Source organism: Eleutherodactylus coqui, chromosome 11 (assembly GCF_035609145.1).
Source record: "Eleutherodactylus coqui strain aEleCoq1 chromosome 11, aEleCoq1.hap1, whole genome shotgun sequence".
In the NCBI taxonomy this organism is placed as follows: domain Eukaryota; kingdom Metazoa; phylum Chordata; class Amphibia; order Anura; family Eleutherodactylidae; genus Eleutherodactylus; species Eleutherodactylus coqui.
This window is the reverse complement of record NC_089847.1, coordinates 101,905,382-101,924,945: the sequence shown is the minus strand read 5'-3', so window position 1 is coordinate 101,924,945 and position 19,564 is coordinate 101,905,382. Positions and strand designations below refer to the sequence as shown.

General features: G+C 43.0%; 1 protein-coding gene across 3 annotated transcripts in view; it reads left to right on the top strand.

Moving 5' to 3' along the window:
• The window catches only part of VWCE (von Willebrand factor C and EGF domains), a 67,882-nt gene that overhangs the window by 22,099 nt on the left and 26,219 nt on the right, over nucleotides 1–19,564 (top strand). For all 3 annotated transcript variants that reach the window (XM_066583187.1, XM_066583186.1, XM_066583185.1), the window contains exons 5-10: nucleotides 1,397–1,516; nucleotides 4,920–5,075; nucleotides 11,148–11,273; nucleotides 11,359–11,475; nucleotides 16,866–16,988; nucleotides 18,225–18,353. In XM_066583187.1, the coding sequence (XP_066439284.1) occupies nucleotides 1,397–1,516; nucleotides 4,920–5,075; nucleotides 11,148–11,273; nucleotides 11,359–11,475; nucleotides 16,866–16,988; nucleotides 18,225–18,353 (771 nt within the window). The remainder of the gene's footprint in view (nucleotides 1–1,396; nucleotides 1,517–4,919; nucleotides 5,076–11,147; nucleotides 11,274–11,358; nucleotides 11,476–16,865; nucleotides 16,989–18,224; nucleotides 18,354–19,564) is intronic.

Below are 19,564 nucleotides of genomic sequence, written 5' to 3'. Positions count from 1 at the left end.
GTTCCAGGACGACCATTGCATGTTGAATCCATAACTGTATGTTAAACTGGTCATTAATTCTTGTGTCCCGAAATGTCAGACAAAAGTAATACAAAATGAAGAATAAAAAGAAATTAAGCCCAGTATCTTTGCCTGCCTTGCTATAATGTACATTGTGGTGGTCCGGAGGCAGAAGAGATTGCGCCAATTGCTAATTCGTGGTATATAATTGAGACAATCGCTTTAACCCATTTAGGAGCAGGCACTGTAAATATTCGGCACCTGGTCCTGGGCTTTAAGCCCAGCTGTATGTAAAATTACGGCGGGGATTAAAGCTGCAATCAATCAGAAGCAGGACGAGTTGTCAGCTGTAAGTCACAGCTGATAACCCAGAGGAGAAGGCAGGAGGGGTTTTAAAACTTTTTGCCTTCTCCTTTCCCAAGTACACAGCGCTCAATGAGCACTGTGTTCTAAAACGGGACCACTGGGATTTCCTGCTACAGCAGCAGAGGCGTAACTTGAAGCTCCTGGGCCCCAATGCAAAACCTGTAACGGAGCCCCCAACTATAATGCTTTATTCATAGTACTGGGCTTCCTATATGGAGAAGAGAGGCCTTATGGGCCCCCCAAGGCTCCTGGGCCTGGGTGCAACCGCATCCCCTGCATACCCTATAGTTATGCCCCTGTACAGCAGAGTTGGAGGGTCCTAGCTGACCCTGACCAGCTCTGCCAGTGACTAATGTCATTACAGGCGATGTTTTCCCCTGTAACTCCTATGGATGCCCCAGCTACAGTGGAAAAATGCCAAATTAAAAAAAAAAAGAATCTCCCCCAGAGGTCTTGTATGACATCCTGGGGGACATAGATAGTAAAAAGCATAATTCCATACATAAGTAAAAAAATACAGAATAAAACAGCAATATATGCATAAGAAAGAAAATAACCCAAAGCAAACGCCAACCAAAACTGTCACTATAAGCCCCTGTAATCCAAAACCATACATATTATATATCAAAACGTCTGAAACAAAATGAGGAACCCGTTCCCCTACTTTATATTAGTGTAAATATTCTCATTTTAAAAAAATAACTAGCTTTTTACCCCCAATAAAACTAAAATAACGAAAAAAAAGGTAGTGAAAAACATATAAAAGAAATAGCCCTATATGTTACGGGTGGGGGGAAGTGCAATATAACCACCACATGGGTTTAATCCCTAAAAAGTGTCTGGTCCTTATGGTAGAAAACAGCCTGGTCCTTAAGGGGTTAAATATAAATACTTACCTAAGCAAGGTAAGTTACTTTTCAACATTATTGATCTGAACTGATCAGTACTTGCCGAACACTTGACATGAACTATTGATAGTTTGTAGTTTACTTTTTGGATTATGTGACCTAAAACCTTTTTTTCCTTCCAGGTTATTCTCTTACCTGCCTATCTGCAATGTGTGAGCAAGGCTGTACCGTTATTAATGGTGCCGCTGTGTGTAGCTGCTTCCATGGTTACTCGCTTGGAAAAGATGGTAAAAGTTGTTATGGTAGGTTAATTCATTTTACCGATAATTAAGAAAGATTACAGGCAAACCATGTAAAAGGAATCACGCAGGCAATAGTATAACCCCATTATAGACTAAAGGCCCATTTACATGGGACGAACTGTCGGGAAAATGATGCCAGACAGCGCGTCGCAGTGAAGCTCACTCCTGTGCTGTTACACATGATTGAGTATTGCTGGCATTGCTCACAGCACGGCCAACATGGAGGCGGGGCAGCCGGGGTGCGCGCTCCCCCCGTCCGCCTCCATTTACTGTAAACAAGCAGTCACTCAGTACTGAACAACTGTTGTTTACACTGAATGGCTAATCGTTCTGTTTTCTGCATGCATTTACACGGGATGACTATCGTTCCAATACCCGCGGGCACTGTAAGTGAGGCTAGCCTCAATATGACCATTTGTGTACATACCAAGGAAATGGTTAAAAACACTGTGTTAGCAGACTTGCTATAGGAGATAGGGTTCATATTCTGGACACCAACATCATGCAAGTTTCTGCTGCTTGCACCTGGGTTAAGAACTATAACTGGTGTGTGGTACGTGCCCACATTGCTGGTGGAGGTGGTATATTTTTTATCACAAACACTTTGTCGAAAATATTTGAGCATCTTGAAGGAGTTTTCATTTTGCTGCAAAACTCAGCATGCAGTTACATCTCAGGCGGATATGCAAATGATTAGAGTTGTGGCATGATTAGATGAATCGTCTTGCAACCTGAGGCCTTAAAGGTGGCTCCAACCATAGCCTACAAAAAAAAGCTCTCAGAGGATACTTGTGTGTAGTGACCTCTTTTTCCACTTTTGTAGATCTTGTTGACCACTAGAGGCCTCTACGACACAATCAAAGAGATTTCGATTAGTTAACAAATTTGAGAGGGGGTGCATTATTGGAATGCGAGAAGCTAGATGGTCATATCTACAAATTGCCTGCCACCTGGGCCATTCGGACCACACTGTTAAAAGGTGTTGGGACCAGTGGATTCGTGAGGGCACACAAGGTGACTGGGCTCAGGACGCCCTTGACAGTAGAGAGGATCATCTGATTGTCTGACAAGCACAAGCAGCTTATTGTCCGCCATCCAGAGACAGGTGGCCCCATCATTACAGCTCCTGTGTCTATTGGAACCATTTCCAGGTGCTTGGCTGAAGGACATTTGGTCTCATGGTGCCCATTACACGTACTGCCTTTGACACCCACCCTCCATACTCACCTCCCAGCTGGCATCTGTGTCTGTGCGGCAAGCTGATTTAGAATTCTCCCTGCTGTCATCTCCCTGCTTGGCTTTCAAATCCCCCGCCGTCAGCACTATGTAAGTAAGCGCTGTGATTGGATCAAGCGCCAGTCATTCACTGATTGGCTGTGAATGATCGAGCTGCGGCTGTGATTGGCTGGCGCTCGATCGAATCACAGCATTGACAGCGGGAGATGGAAGAGCCGAGCAGAGAGGATGGCAGGGGAGGACAGCTGGGAGAATTCAAGCAGCTTGCCGCATCACTGCCGGCTGGGAGTTGACTATGGAGTGTTTTTTTTATTAACCCTTCTCTGACTTGAGTATAAGCCGAGGGGGGCTTTTTCAGCACAAAATATTTGCTGAAAAACTAGTCTTATACTCAAGTATATATGGTAAGTTATTTATTACCTCCCACCAAGCTGGGTACTCCTTTTTCCGGCCTCGGAAGGATGGAAGGCTGAGTCAACCTTGAGCCGGCTACCTGAACCACACGGGGATTGAATTCACAACCTTCAGGTCGTGAGTGAGAGCTTAGGACTGCATTCTGCTGCCTTAACACTCTGCTGTGCCAGTGCTTTACTGTTTACTGTAAGGGTGTGTTCACATGGCAAAATTCATGTGGAAAATTCCACAGTGAATTCCGCCGTGTGAACATATCCTAAAATCACACATTTTTCTAGAGGATTCTTATCAGTCTCGTTGGACTGCGATTGTGTATTAAACCAAACTTGGGAAATTCATGTATTTTGTTACAAAAGTTAAGCATTCAGTAATTGGATGCAATAACACGGGCTAAGAGTGATATCAGCCCATAATTGTTTTGCTTGCACATTCAAGAAATACCAAGTACAGATAACAAAAGAACAAGATAAACAGTTATGTTATGAGCAAACAATAGAAGCAGTTCATCATCAGAGATATACAGCCTGGAGATATACGGCCATTGCATCTGGCGGGATGGCTGATTAGACCGTACACGCATTCAAGGAGAATTCTTTCACAAAGCACAATATTCAATATTTCCAGCATTTATAAAATAAAAAGAACATTTCATATAGAATGGAGTATCTTAACCCTTTCCAATCCAATTTGTATCCTGGTTTTCCTAGGGGAGCTTACTCTTTTTCTGCTGTTATACAATGGTGCACTATGCTGGCTAAAGCCAGTACTGCATGAGGTGACGCATTGGATAGGCTCCAACAGCAGAGAGGCTGGCAATATACAGTAAGAGAACCCCGACGGACGTCTTCCAACATCGGAGCTGTACAGCCTTAAATCATAATGTCTTGAGACGTCAGACAGTGGATTGGAAAGGGTTAAAGTTTCATCTACCCTAACTTGTACAAAACGGAGCAATTCAAGGCCGAACCACGTTCACAGATTAAAACGTCTACATAAATTATACCATTTTGTGATCAAAATGTTGAAGACATTTGGAATGTGACATATTGGGCAATTTCTCCAAAAATGTCCCCTGTTGCAGCAGTGCTGGGATTGCTGCCGGGTTGGCGGAGTCTGGTGCGGTTTTAGACATGGTTCTGCACCATCTTGCTTAGTAGGTGTGACGTAATGTGCTCACATCTGTGGATGATTAGCTGGGATGGATAGGGAGCTAAGGTGCTGTGTATTGTCAGTTGCTCACTGTCTGAGCTGGCAGTTAGTGGCTCCCGTGGACAGCGTGGTGCCCACTGTTCCTTACTCTGGACGGCTTTGTGTGCTGCGGCTTATTCTACTTAAGCTAATTGCTGTGTTTTATTTTGTTTTATCCTTTATCAGTTTGGCTGCGTAGGGTTACTTAGGTCCCAGTAACGAGTGCAGGTCCACATCTATCGACGCGATCAGTCTGCCGTGTCAGGCAGGGCCCTCTCCCTCATTCATTACGTATTTAGGGAAAGACTTCCCATTTATTATTTGTCAGTTTGTTTTGAGTGCCGCACTGTGGGCAATTATTGTGCATGTCTGCAGGTGCTGGTCCAGCACGTCCTTTGCAGACGTAACACCCCCAAATCTTGTTGCCATTTTCTCCTAGACTTAAAATCAACTTCTGAGGATAATTTTTACAACACCCGAGTTCCTCCTCTCCAAGAGTTACAAGACATAAGAACAACTTTATGTTCTTTGGATGATATTAATATACTGTTTATTTTGGTGTCAGATGTTGATGAATGTTCCCGACCTCAAGCATCAAGTCTGTGTCAACAGCAATGTAAGAACAATATTGGAAGCTATAGATGTCTGTGCTATTATGGATATCAAATTTCTCCCAATGGACGCTCATGTGTGCCTATAAAGCATCCCAACACAATTGCTGGTAAGATATAAGATCTCTTTATATATTAGCTTTGACAATGAGGACCATATTATGGAGGTAATGTAGTTCCAAAGTTCTCTCCAAAGTCTAGTTCTTTCTTAGCATTTTGGGGCTGCAATGGGGTCTTTAGTCATTGACCACTAGGGCTAGCTTGCTTATGAGGTTTTATATGCCACAATTTAAATCTACATACAATGGACAGTAACTTTGCTCATGCTTTATTTTAATTTGGTCCTACACATTAGATAAAAGTAGGCTGATAATTGAACAACTGCTGAAAGAACGATCATTTCACAGATGTAGCCATATACATTTTAGATAATATTAGCTAAAGCAATCTTTGAAACTGGCCACATACAGGGGGTGGACAAAAATATGGAAACACCGTACGAAATGCTTGCCTTAAGTTACATGGGATTTTAACCCTCTTCACTCCAATGCCTGACCTGTCCCGACATCATGAGCTTCCTCTATAGTTCCATTGTCAGAACAGGTCCGCAACTGCAGTGCAGGAGTGTATCTGCACCCGCTTGTCAGAAACATAGGGTGCAGATGCACTCCTACACTGGTCCTCATCAAGGATCCCCGAGGAGAAGGCAGAAAGGGTTTTTAACCCATTCTGCCTTCTCCTTTACACATTACATAGCGCTCAATTAGCGCTACGTAATGCAGAGAATGCAAAAGTAACACTACCGCATTCCGCCCGGTGATCATGTGACCCCCGAGAGTCACCTGACCTCAGCTGTCACTCACAGCCTAGGTTGGGAGGATGAAGGGAGAATGCGGAAGTGTGACTTCCGCATTCCGCTTCACGATCATGTGACTGGGCACCCTCCTGATTTCAGGTATCAGTCACAGCTGAGATATGGAGGGTGAAGAGAGAATGCGGAAGTATTACATCCGCATTCCCCTGGTGATCAGGTACCCGCCGGCACCCTCCTGACCTCAACTGTCAGAGATCAGGAGGGTGAAGGGAGAATGCCAAATGGACATTCAAATAAATTGGAGCTGGGGAAAATGGAGGGGGGGGGGGGGGGTAATGGATTGGAAAGGGTTAAATCATATTTCAATAAGATATGTAGAGACTGATTTTAAGTGGAGGTAATATGACACAGATGTTGCCGGGCAGATGTTCACATAAGCAACAAGATTCCATTGGTCAGGGGTTTGAGTCACTCAGCTGCTGTTACCAGCTGGCTCCTAAAAACCACCCAGAGCAGGGCAAGAGGTGAAGTAAACAAACATTTGGTGGGAGGGCTCTCAGATAAGCAGGGGTCAAAAGGGCAGCTCAGGACTAATGATTAAAATTCATACATTTCATATGGTGTTTCCATATTTTTGTCCACCCCCTGTATGTTCAGTGATCCTGGGTGAAGGATGAACGATCTTTCTGGGAAAATAGATCATTCGTAGATCAATGCTCAGACATAGCGAACTCCTTGCCAGATGATGACAGCTTGTCATCAGTTGGCTAAAACGATTGATTGTTGATTCATTTCACCTGACAGACGTTCACTTTATTTGAAGTCATCCATTATCATAAACGTTAGCGTGTTTATGGGCACCTTTGTGTTGTACCGATTTTGTATTACCTTTGCAAATATTTGCATTTCTCCAAAATGATGCAACTTTGCAAGCGGTATAGATTGGAAAAAAATCCTCTAATGTAATGTCTGCAGCTCCTATGCAAACCCATGTGTCTATGGTTACAGACTACAAACAATACCTGTGTAGTCTGATCCTGCAGTCCTACACTCATCCATCTGTTACCTACTACTTAGCAATAAGTAAAGGACAGATGGAGGGATTTGTTTGCTGTCTGAAACCATGGAGACATATATGTCTATATAGGAACTGTATACACAAAACAGTAGAATATTTTTAAATTAGCCTATTGTCTTAATTGGTACATTGTTCATAAGATGCATTGGAGCTGGATATAGCTTTTAATATAGTGCATCGTTTAAAGAGGTTATCCAGTTGTAAACTATTCATGGCCTTCCCTTAGGATAGATCATTAATAGTAGATCAATGGGGTCGGCACTCAGGACCCCCGTTGTGCATAGCTGTTTGCCAAAGCCAGCAACCTTGTGCACTGAGCTGATTTCTGCAGGCAGCAGACATCTCCGTTCTTACTGTAGTGGCCAGGCTTGGTATTGCAGGTCAAGTTCCCATTCATTTTAATGGAAACTTGGCTTGTAATATGGTAGTAAGAATGGAGCTGTGTGTTTTCTGCAGAAATCAGCTCAGTGCACTGTCCCGGCAAACAGCTGATTGGTGAGGGGTCCTGTGCGACGGACCCTACTGATCTACAATTGATGACCTGTACTGAGGATAGGCCATCAATAGTTAACAACTGGACAACCCCTCTAAGGGTAAATTGACGTGAGTGCCTTTTCCTTCCATGTACTGTTTGAGTCTACAACAGACTAAATGTTGACCACACACAGAATCATAGTAGTTGATGTGCCAATTCCCAAATCCGTTTTTTCACATTCAGCATGCGCTGTTCTAGTCTGATTAGCGAATGAGGCTTGCCCATTCAAGTCATTGTGGATGTAAAAAAAAAAAACAGATACCATCTGCAGAAAAAAATGCATCAAGCTTTGCAGACTTAAGAAACACATGGTAAATGGTAATAAAAAACGAACCTATGGACTGCATGGGGGCCAAAGGGGGGGGTCATATGGAACTGCACATAGATGGAAAATTCTATTTCTGCAGACGCAATACAGACAAGCTTTTCCATGTTCCTGTGAACTTGACCTAAAGGAGCAGTCACTGACTTTCCACCATAGTATGTCAGGAGATGCTGTGCGTCCCGACATACATGCGTGTCCTATAGTATACATATATGTATATCCTCACATCAGACTAGAGGAGAAGGAAAGCAGAACCTTCTGTAAACATCTGTATCCTGGAGCGCTCGTTCCCTGGTTGAGAGCAGATGTGCATGAGAACGATAGAACGCCTCTCAGGAGTGCTTAGATCCGTCTCGTAATGTCAGACATTAAAGACCAGGCTCCATGTAATTCTCCGCAGCTTGAACAGATAACTAGTTGACGGCATGCAGATGTCCAGCACGGTCTATGATTGCAGTCACTGTCATGTAGAGGAAGTCATTAAAAGCAACATATTGTTTTGTCATTATCTCTCAGCAAGACATATGTCTTTATCACCCAGACTGTCAATCAAAGTACTGAAGTCCTACTTATTCAATCTATACCTCTCCCTCTCCTTTATGCAGAAGTGATACAAAATAGCACTTTTCTTAAAGGGGTAGTCCAATTTTGAAAACTTACTTTTACGTACCTAATTATGGAATTCTGAGTTAAAGGGGTTTTCCATGGAAATACTACTGAGGACCTATCCTCAGTATTGGCCATCAATAGTTGATTAGCTGGATTCTGCCTGCTGTCAGCATCGCAACACAAAAGTGTAGGGAGTGGAAGCTGCCACTCTGATTCCTATGTAGTGGGTGGCGATTGTAACTGCAGACGCAGTTCTCATTAAAATCAGTGATAACTGTACCTGCAGTTACAAGTGCCCACCACTACACTAGGGTGGAGCAGCAGCTTCCGGTCCTTACACTTGTGTGCTGTGGCGATGACAGCAGGCACCCAATCAAGCAGCAGACCCCAGCCGATTAACTATTGATGACGTTGTGGCAAGCGGGTACACAGCATAAAGTCCATAATATAGGGTTCAGAAACTCACAGGGCTACTGTCACTACCCCGCCAGGGGTGTCTGGAGGGCATCTACTCGGTCAAACGTCCCAGAACTGGTCCATGTCGGACCTCCAGCTAGCAGCACTACAGCTCTACTGCACTGGTTCTCTCTCCCCTTGAGTGTGGCAGGATCTGTTCCTTTTATCCAGGCCCACCAGGTGTTAAACCTCTCTGCAGTCCCTGTCTGTAGCCCTCTGCAGGCCATTCCGTTTACTACAATCCCACAACGTATACTAAGGATAGGTCATCAGTAGTGGAAAACCACTTTAGTGGGGGAAGGGGTCCTCTGTTCAGGGCCCTCATTCCTTGTTGGGAGGAAAGAGCGATTACAAGGGCCATATCTCGCTCTAGAGATAGTGCTGATCTACATTACACACCGAAGCTATTGCTTTGAATAGGACACTATGTCATACTTAATTTTTCCCTGCGGGGGAGCTGCAGGGACATTAAACACTTTTTGCAAGATTTACTCAATAATTACAGCTGATCACTGGGGTCCCAGCAGGGTGAAACTTTGTGATTTGCTTCCGACCCTTCTAACAATTAGCGATTGATCAAAGTTGAGCACACTTTTAAAACTGGGAAGGATTTCAGCAAAAGGGAAAATGGACAACTGTGTACGCATTCAAAGGCTGCATCATACGTATTCTTCAATCATTACTAATAATCCATAGGTTTAGTAAATATGTTCTCAGGGCTGACCTTAGTAAGGCTTCAGTATATCCTAATGGCATCTCTTAATATGGTGTACCTAAATAGTGCATTATACAGTGTCCAAATATCATTGCTATAAAGTGCTTAAATAAAACTGCCCAATCAATAAACAAGTTCGGTCAAAAGTGTGGGATTGTGGGTACAATCCTTCAGGACCAGTGTTGCCACTTTCAGCAATGACAGGTGATGCTCTCGTGATACCTCTGAAGTCCTAGCATGTATTAAAAACAGATCTGGAATAAGAGGGAAAGAAGTTAGCATAAAGAGAAAAAAACTACAAATTCTGACCACTAGAGGTCAGTGCAGACTAACAGTATATTTTACCTTCATAGAAAAAGCATAACATGAATGTAGCCTTCATAGAAGTCTAACTCCTGTGTATAATAGTAATATATAATAGTCTAAATCCTCCATATAGTAGTAGTAGATACTAGTATAATTCCTATATATAAGTAGTATATAATAATAGAACTCCTATGTATAATAGCAGAATATAATAGTAGAACTCCTACATATAATAGTAGTATAATAATAGTATAATTTCTATGTATAAATAGTATATAATAATAGAACTCCTATGTATTACAGCAGTATATAATAGTAGAACTCCTACATATATTAGTAGTATAGAATAGTAGAACTCCTATGTATAATAGAAGTATACAATAATAAAACTTCTGCATATATTAGTAGTATATAATTATAGAACTCCTAAGTATAACAGCAGTATATAATAGTAGAACTCCTATGTGCAATAGTAGTATATAATAGTATAACTCTTATGTATAATAGTAGAACCCCTACGTATAATAGAAGCATATAATAGTAGAACTCCTATGTATAATAGTAGTATATAATAATAGAACTCCTACGTATAATAGTAGTATATAATAGTAGAACTCCTATGTATAATAGTAGAACCCTTATGCATAATGTAGTATATAATAGTAGAACTCCTATGTATAATAGTAGAACCCCTATGCATAATGTAGTATATAATAGTAGAACTCCTATGTATAATGTAATACATAATAGTAGAACTCCTATGTATAATATCAGTATATAATAATAGAACTCCTATGTATTACACTAGTATATAATAGTAGAACTACTATGTATAATAGAAGTATACAATAATAAAACTTCTGCATATATTAGTAGCATATAATAGTAGAACTCCCACGTATAATGTATTATATAATAGTAGAACTCCTATGTATAATAATAGTAGAACTTCTACATATAATAGTAGTATATAATATAGACGACTATTATGCATAGGACTTCTCCTAATAGTATAAATCCTACATATAACAGTAGTATATAATAGTGTTGTTGATTTCAATGGAAACTGCCAAGAACCTCAACTCAGGTATTTCCGTCACAACCCGATTGAAATGAATGTGAGCACAGGAATAAGCTGACCGATGCAGATCCACATCAATCAACTATTGATGACCTATTCTGAGAGGCGGACCCCTACGAAGTAGAAGTTGAAAGAGACCCCTTTTAAAGGGGCTTTCTGACCCTGATATCAATTCACGAGGATAGAATTTCCTAATTGGAACACCTTGTATACTTCATCATCCTCAGTGATTGGATCTTGCTGCATGTTCTCTTTCATTACAGCTTCCGTTCCATGTGGAGAATATGGCTGTGAGCTAAGTTGTAATGATGGCGGCTGTGAACACATTTCAAGGGTTTGTCCTATTGGATTCAGAATGACAGAGACAACTAATGGAGTAACCTGCATAGGTACCATGCCATCCTGTACCCCACTGTTTGCATTTACAGCTTCTGACCATCTGTTCTGTCAATAAATCTATCATACTTTCTCCAGACATTGACGAATGTGCAGCATCTTCCTGTAAAGGGACTTGTCTCAATACTGAAGGAGGTTATATGTGTGACTGTGGTCCTGGACTGAAGCTGGCTGCTGATAGGAGCACTTGTCTGGGTAAGTGGGTCATGAATATGTAGAGCTACAGTATAAAGCATGCACGAGCGGCAAAGTACAGCCTGAGGCTTGGTGGATTTCAGCTGTGGCAGAAGTCCACGGCAAGCTATCCCATTGCTTTCAAGGGATCCCATTGAAAGCAGTGGTTTCTGACAAGCCCCGCAGAATGATTATCGGAGAAGGGCTTGAAATATAAGCCCTTCAACGATAATCATCAAAAAGTGGTTAAAAAAATAATATAAAAAGTTACTCACCTCTCCGGTGCTCAGACGCGTCCTCCGGCTGGCTCGTCGGCACTGCTGTCCTGCACTTTCAGCAGACGGGGATTTAAAAATCCCCGCCTCCTGAAAGGGCCATGCTATTCGTTCATGAATAGCTAAGATATTGCTATTCATGAATGAATAGCTAAGAGCTATCTGCTATTGGCTGAACGCTCAGCCAATAGCTAAGCACTAGCTGCTATTGGCTGAGCCCTCAGCCAATCCGCACAGCCCTTTCAGGAGGCGGGGAGTTTTAAATTCCCGTCTGCTGAAAGTGCTGGACAGCAGTGTCGGGGAGCCAGCCGGAAAACGCATCTGAGCACCGGAGAGTCGAGTAACTTTTTTATTACTTTTCTAACCACTTTTTGATGATTATCGGCGAAGGGCTTATATTTCAAGCCCTTCTCTGATAATCATTCTGCGGGGCTTGTCAGAAACCACTGCTTTCAATGGGATCGGCAGCAGTGCCGATCCCATTGAAAGCAATGGGATAGCATGCCGCGGACTTCTGCCACAGCTGTGACAGAGGATTCTTTCATCCCCGTGGTCCCCGCAGGGATGAAGGAAACTCCTGCCACAGCTGTGACAGCTGTCAGAGCTGTGGCAGAAGTCCGCGGCATTCTCCATATCTTTTCAATGGGACTAGCGCTGCTGCCGCTGGCCCCTTCGAAAAGACTGGCGATGTCGCAGCGATATCCCAGTGATTTTCTCGCACTGCTCTGCGAGAGTTTTCACTTACTCTCACAGCGCAGTGGAGAAAAAAACGCTAGTGGGTGGGAGCCCTCAGACAAAGATTTCAAATGTGGCCGAATTCTTTCCAATGGCATCGGTTGGCCAAAACAATCGTTTATTGTTAAATTTCACCTGAATGATCGTTATAGTTGTAATCATTCATTTTAATCAGCTTTAGGGCTTATTCACAGGAGCATATATTGACCACCGTTTTCACAGCCAGCCGATATATGCTACCCCCTTTCTCCCTCTTACCGACTCTCCGCCTCTCTCCCTCCCTCCAGATGTTTGCAGTGGGAGCGGGCGGAACGGGGGCGAAGCATAGTCACGCCCCTCCCATTGCAGGCTGTGGACAAGGAGCAGGGAGGGGGCGGTAGCTTAGCTCCACCCCCTCCCATTGCAAACAGCCGGAGGGGAGGAGAGAGGTAGAGAGCCGATAAGGGGGAGGGAAGGGGGAAGACAGCTCAGATAGTAGCATATATCAGCCGGCGGTGAAAACGGCAGCCAAGATACACTTGCCTGAATAAGCCATAAGACTAATGTGTATGGATAATAATTTAAGTATATTAACCCATTAGAGACGGGGATATTAGTATTAATCCACTACAGAAGTGTCACACCAGGCCATGGTGCCTGATTGGGTTCTTCTGCCACATAAGAAGGCATCATTATTATAAATGCCACATGGTACAGATATATTCATCTGCAATTTAACCAGCGCAGCGTGCTATGCCATTTTTGTAGTGTGCCTACACTGTTTGCATACTCCAGCAGTCAATAGACTACAATGGGCGACGCAAATAACTTAAGGTGTCAAATGAACATTCATTGTGTCAAGTAAACAGTGATGTTGTGGTGACCTGACCGACACTGCAGAATAGAAGTGATTTACCTTTAATAAGAAGAGGGAGTCAGGAAACGAAAGAGTTAAGGTTGTTGAGGCACCATTGTAAATAACGTAGGCGCTGGGCTGTGACCAATGGCGCTACTGCATTTTTAAAAATAATTTCTCTCCAATGAAACATGTTTAAAAGTTTTTCAGAACTTTATACAGTACCATTAAAAAATTATAACTCATTCCGGAAAAAACAAGCCCTTAGGTTGAACACAGACTTGCGTTTTTCTTGCATGTTTTTTTCACGCGATATCGCTGCGTTTTTTTTTTTTACGCGATTGTCAATGGGACTTTCTAATGTTAAAAACACATTGCACAAAAATCGCAAAGCACAAACTTGCGATACGTTTTTAACATTAGAAAGTCCCATTGACAATCGCATTAAAAAAATGCAGCGATATCGCGTGAAAAAAAGTGCAAGAAAAACGCAAGTGGTTGTCCACCCTTAGGGTGAAGTCACACGAACGTATATCAGCTCGGTTTTTACGCTGAGCCGATATACGTTGTCCTCGTGTGCAGGGGGGGAGGATGGAAGAGCCGGGAGCAGGAACTGAGCTCCCGGCTCCCTCTCCGCCCCTCTGCACTATTTGTAATGGAAAGAGGCGGGACAGGGCGGGGCTAAATTCCGAGAATTAGCCCCGCCCCCATCCCACCTCTCCCCATTGCAAATAGTGCAGAGGGGCGGAGAGGAGGCAGAGAGGGGGGCGGGAGCTCAGTTCCTGCTCCTGGCTCTTCCATCCTCCCCCCCCCCCTGCACACTAGGACAACGTATATCGGATCGACGTGAAAACCGAGCCGATATACGTTCGTGTGACTTCACCCTTATATGGCTATGTCATTTAGAGTTCTTGGAAGGCAGGAACAAAAAAACAGAAATAAGGGCCCTTCTAGATGAGCCAAGTTAGCATTTGTTGAGCTAACGGTGTCACTCGTTGACTTCCCTAGCCTCTTTACACAGGCAGGTACATCGTTGGTTCGTTCAGACAAAAAAACACTCAGTCTTTCACATTTGCTGTAGTAGCGAATGAGCAGGATTAAATGAGCGCAGTCTAAACCGAAGGACAAGTGAACGAGCCAACGATGATTTTTAGTCCTGCATTAGATGATTGACGAGGGAAAGGCGAATGATTATCGTTTGTCATTCAGTCGTTGGCGTGCATTTAGACTGAACGAGTAGCATTCATTTTTGCTTGTTTGAGCGATGATCGTTCCATTTAAAAGCACCCACAGAAGTGAAAAATCTCTGGTTCTGAAAGGGTTAAAGTTATAACTCTGATCCACTAGACACTGGACATAGCATTATAATTAACCAACTAGATACCAGGGACAACAGTATTAACCCTTTCCAATCCAATTTTGGATTCAGGGTTTCCTAAAAGGCTTTATCTTTTTGCTAGTATACAACAGTGCCATCTGCTGGCTAAAGCCGGTGTGTGCGCCAGAGAGCCTTCGACAGCGGAGTGGCTGGCAATAGACGGTAAGAATACCCTGTCGGACGTCTTCTGACATTGGAGCTGTACAAGCTTCAATCAGAATATAGGAAGGCGTAAGACAGTGAATTAGAAAGGGTTAAGCCTCCTTCACACAAGCGCATGCGTTTTTGCAGAACGAACAATGCTTTTTTGTGCATGTATCGGCATATTTTACTGTACTTTTTCCACCTGCAGGGCATGCTCATTGGTGTGTGGCAATTAAGACGCACCACTTGAAATGGTTAATTCGTTCCAGATGTGTTTCTTTTTCTATTGGAATTACACAGCATATTACACATCTCCCTACGTATTGCACACACATCTGTGCAACCCCCATTGACTTCTATAGGGACCTTTGGTGCAGAAAAGCAGAGCATGCTGCGCTTTATTCTGCGCATCCGTTTTGTGCAATCCCAACGAACCCACTGAAATCAATGGGTCTATTCACTGTGCATTACACGTGCAAAATTTGCACACGCAAATACGTGAGTGAGCCCTTAAACGACTAGAGAATATTATTACACAATTAGTAAAGACAATTAGTAAAGACAATATTATTAACCCCTTCCCGCCCCATGACGTAAGGGTACGTCATGGGAGAGGGGTACTTCCCGCAAAATGACGTACCCCTACGTCATGGAAATAGCGTAAGATCATAGCAGATCTTGCGCTATCCCGCAGCGGGAGCCAGCTGTCACTAGAAGCCGGCGTCCCGCTGCGACAGCGGGGGGCATCGGAGATGCGCCCCTCCGCTGTTAACCCCTTCCCTGCCGCGATCTACTGTGACTTCAGCCGGGCTCTCGCCTTATCGTAGTGATCTGCAGTGCCTCAGTAAAAGTCCCACAGAGGGACACAAATAGTGTAAAAAAAAAAAAAAGAGAGAAAAATAAAGTACAAAAAATAAAAATGTAAAAAAAAATGTTAAAAACCTTTTTTTTAGGCTTTTTCTCATATTAGCATAAAAAAAGGTACACATTTTTAAAAATCCTACATATTTGGTATCGACGTGTCCGTATCGACGCGTACAATACATTGAATGCACTTATTATCCTGCACGGCAAAAATCGTTTAAAAAATGCAAAAAAACTGAGGCAAAAAGCACATTTTTACCATTTTGCCTCCCCAAAAACGCAATAAAAGTGATCAAAAAAATGTATGTACCCCAAAATTGTACCAATAAAGACTACAGCTCATCTCACAAAAAATAAGCCCTCACAGAGCTCCTTACATAGAAAAATTAAAAAGTTATAGGACTTTCAATGCAGCGATTTAGAAAAAAAAAATTATTTCCAAAAAAAAGGGTTTTTATTGTGGAAAAGTGGTAAAACCTAAAAAAAATAAGAATTTTGGTATCGTTGTAACCGTACCAACCCGCAGAAAAAATGTATTGTGTCATTTATGCTGCATAATTAACGATTTAAGAAAAAAAAAATCTGTGGCAGAATTCATGCGTTTTCTCTCCCTACGATCATAAAAAAAATAAATTTAAGTTTTATTGTGTAGTCTATGTACCCAAAAATGGTACCAATAAAAACTACAGTTCACCACGCAAAAAACAAGCCCTTATATGGCCGCGTCGACGGAAAAATAAAAAAGTTATGGCTTTTGAAAAATGGAGATGAGAAAATACCAAAAATTGTTTGGTCCTCAACGCCAAAATAGGCCATGTCCTTAAGGGGTTAAACAGCTAGAAACCAGAAATATGAAAAATATTTCATTGGCGTTTATTACTTGTACCGTTACTATGCTGCAGTAAAACTCGTTACTATTTACTGGAGCCTCTTATCAAAATGTATCGGCAGAGCGACAGATTAAACAGCTTGTCTGGACTGTGGCTGTGCTTATGTTTATTCCAGCCTATGTAACCTGTAACATCTGTGTACTCTGCTGCGATTTCTAGATACAGGATGGCATCATCTACGTAGAAGTGTATTTGCTATGTGCTATGCTAATACTGTATGGTACCAGAGTGACTGATGAATGCGCTGTGAGCACACATACCTGACAGCCGCCTTTCTCTCCTGCTTCCAGACATTGATGAATGTTCAGTTCATAGATCTATTTGTCAGCAAAGATGTAAAAATGTTCACGGAAGTTACAGATGTTTGTGTGGATCTGGGTTCACCCTACAGAGCAACGGTCGCACCTGCACAGGTAATTAGTGCATAGAATGGCAAGAAATATATCTAAAATATGTATAAAATGTAACATATTCATATTAACCCTTTCCAATCCAATTTGTATCCTGGTTTTCCTAGGGGGCTTACTCTTTTTCTGCTGTTATACAACGGCGCTATCTGCTGGCTAAAGCTAGTACTGCATGAGGTAACACGTTGGATAGGCTCCGACAGCAGAGAGGCTGGCAATATACAGTAAGAGAACCCTGACGGACGTCTTCTAACATCGGAGCTGTACAGCCTTAAATCATAATGTCTTTAGACGTCAGACAGTGGATTGGAAAGGGTTAATAGAATTTCTGTAGAAAATGTTTATTTTGCGTGGCATCGGCGTATTTTACTGTGATTTTTTTTCCACTCGCAAGTCATGTTCATTTGCATGCTGGAAAAAAACGCACCGATTGAAAGGGCTAATTGGTCCAATGAGTTCCAGATGTGTTCTTTTTCCTGCACAATTACGCAATTTTTTCACGTATCGTCTAGCATATTTTGCATGCATTTTCGCATCCCCATTGACTTCTATGGGAACATTGGGTGTGCAAATGAGCAGGAAAATAAAGCGTGCTGCAGTTTGTTTATGCAACCAAAATTAGCAAGAAACAAACGTGCATGTGAACGAACCCAATGACATCAATGGGCTGTATTCCATCCATGTATGCCCATGTGAAGGGGGCGTAAGACAACCTCTCCAATTGTATATCGGCTCGGTTTTCACGGTGCTTAGCTACGCCCCTGCCCCGCCCCTCCTATTGCAAATAGTGGTGAGGGGCGGGAGCTCAGTTCCTGCTCCTGGCCCTTCCCCCCCCCTGCAGACAAGGACACCGTATATCGGCTTGGCGTGAAAACCGAGCCATATACGGTCGTCTAAATAAGCCCTTAAACACATGGGTGCATGTGCTAATACTCTTGCCGCTATAGAGCGTATTAGTGCATGAATCCGTTTTTTTTTGACTATTCAAACTCTGCACTATTGCGCGCAAATGTTGGAAAAAAAAGTGGGAAGTTTGGTCATGCCTCATCATTCTTCTACAAAGAAAAGCTACATGCGAGAAACATAGGACAAGCCTATCTTTTCTTGCGCGTTCTATTAATGTGCGAGAATCCCAATAGTGAAAGCGAAACCATTGAAATCAATGGTTCTATTTCGGCCCTTTTTCGTGGTCGTGTGTTTAAACCCTTAATTACAGTAACACTTTTATTTCTGTGATTCAAGACATCAATGAATGTCGCCGACCAGGAACATCCCATCTTTGTCAGCACTTCTGCCACAACACACAAGGAAGTTTCTTCTGTTCTTGCCGCAGTGGCTTTGCTCTTCATGCAGACAGAATGTCTTGTGTTGGTAAGTAATTTATGGGAAATGTATTTGTATACTCAGTGCTTAGAGATGAGCGAGCGTAGTCGCTAAGGCAAATACTCGAGCGAGTATTGCTTTTGAGAGTACCTACCCGCTCGTCCCAAAAGATTCGGGTGCCGGCGGGGGGCAGCGGGAGAGAGTAGGGAGGAATGGGGGTGGGGGGGTGGGTGTGTGAGATCCCCAGATGTTCCCCCTAGAAAGCGTCTCAGTTAAGAAGTGGCTGACACACTTGGTTAGGTATTTCTTAATGTGGTAATGGAGGTTGTAGACAGTGATTAAGATGTAGAACAGTGCTGAAGTTAGGGCAGGTCGAATACTTTCACAATGTAGATCAGGGCAAGAGTCAGGACAGGCGGCAAGAAAGAGAAGACATAGTCAAGTAACAAGCCGAGGTCAGGATTAGAGAGGTCAGGAAAGCTGGCATGAATCAAATAGCAGGAGATCAAGCACACTTGCACCTTCCCACAGTATAGGCTCAGGCACCTGCTGATGGGCAGAGTAGCCCTAAATAGTTCCAGATTTGTCATGATTGGTTGGGGACTGGAAAGCTGGTTGTTGCCACTGGTCCTTTAAGAGGCAGCTTGGGCAGCAGCTCACACTTTATCGGAACCAAGAAATTGACAGGAGAAGTAGCACTTGCACAGACAACATGGGGAACACAGCGCTGGGCACGCCCAACGGCAGAGGAAGGAAGGAAAATGCTGCCAGCTATGACCACTGACCATAACTCTGCCCATACTGGCCATATTTTTTGAGAGGACCACCTCACTATAAGAAAAATGTTAATACAATTTTGGCTGTTGTCTCAAATAATTTTCAGAGAATAAACACCTTATAAAGAAAAAATGGGATATTTAAATGCAATTTCATAGAGTATGCATTATTGATCCGGAGCTATGAAAGTCCGCACAGACTGGAGAAAACCTCCAGAGAAGCCTGAATGAAAGTATTTAAGCTTCATGTGTATTTTTATATTTTTGTGGCTATAGCATACACACGTTTTCCATTTATGTCACCTAAAGCATGTATGAGGGCGAGCACCCACTGGCGTTTGCGTTTCCCGCGGGAAAAAAACGCAGCGTTTTCGCCGCGTGTCCCGCGTTTTTCCCGCGCGTTTTCCGCGGCGTTTTTCGCGGCGTTTTCGCTGCGTTTTCGCGGCTTTGCCATTAATTTCCATGGAGAAAAATAAGGACACA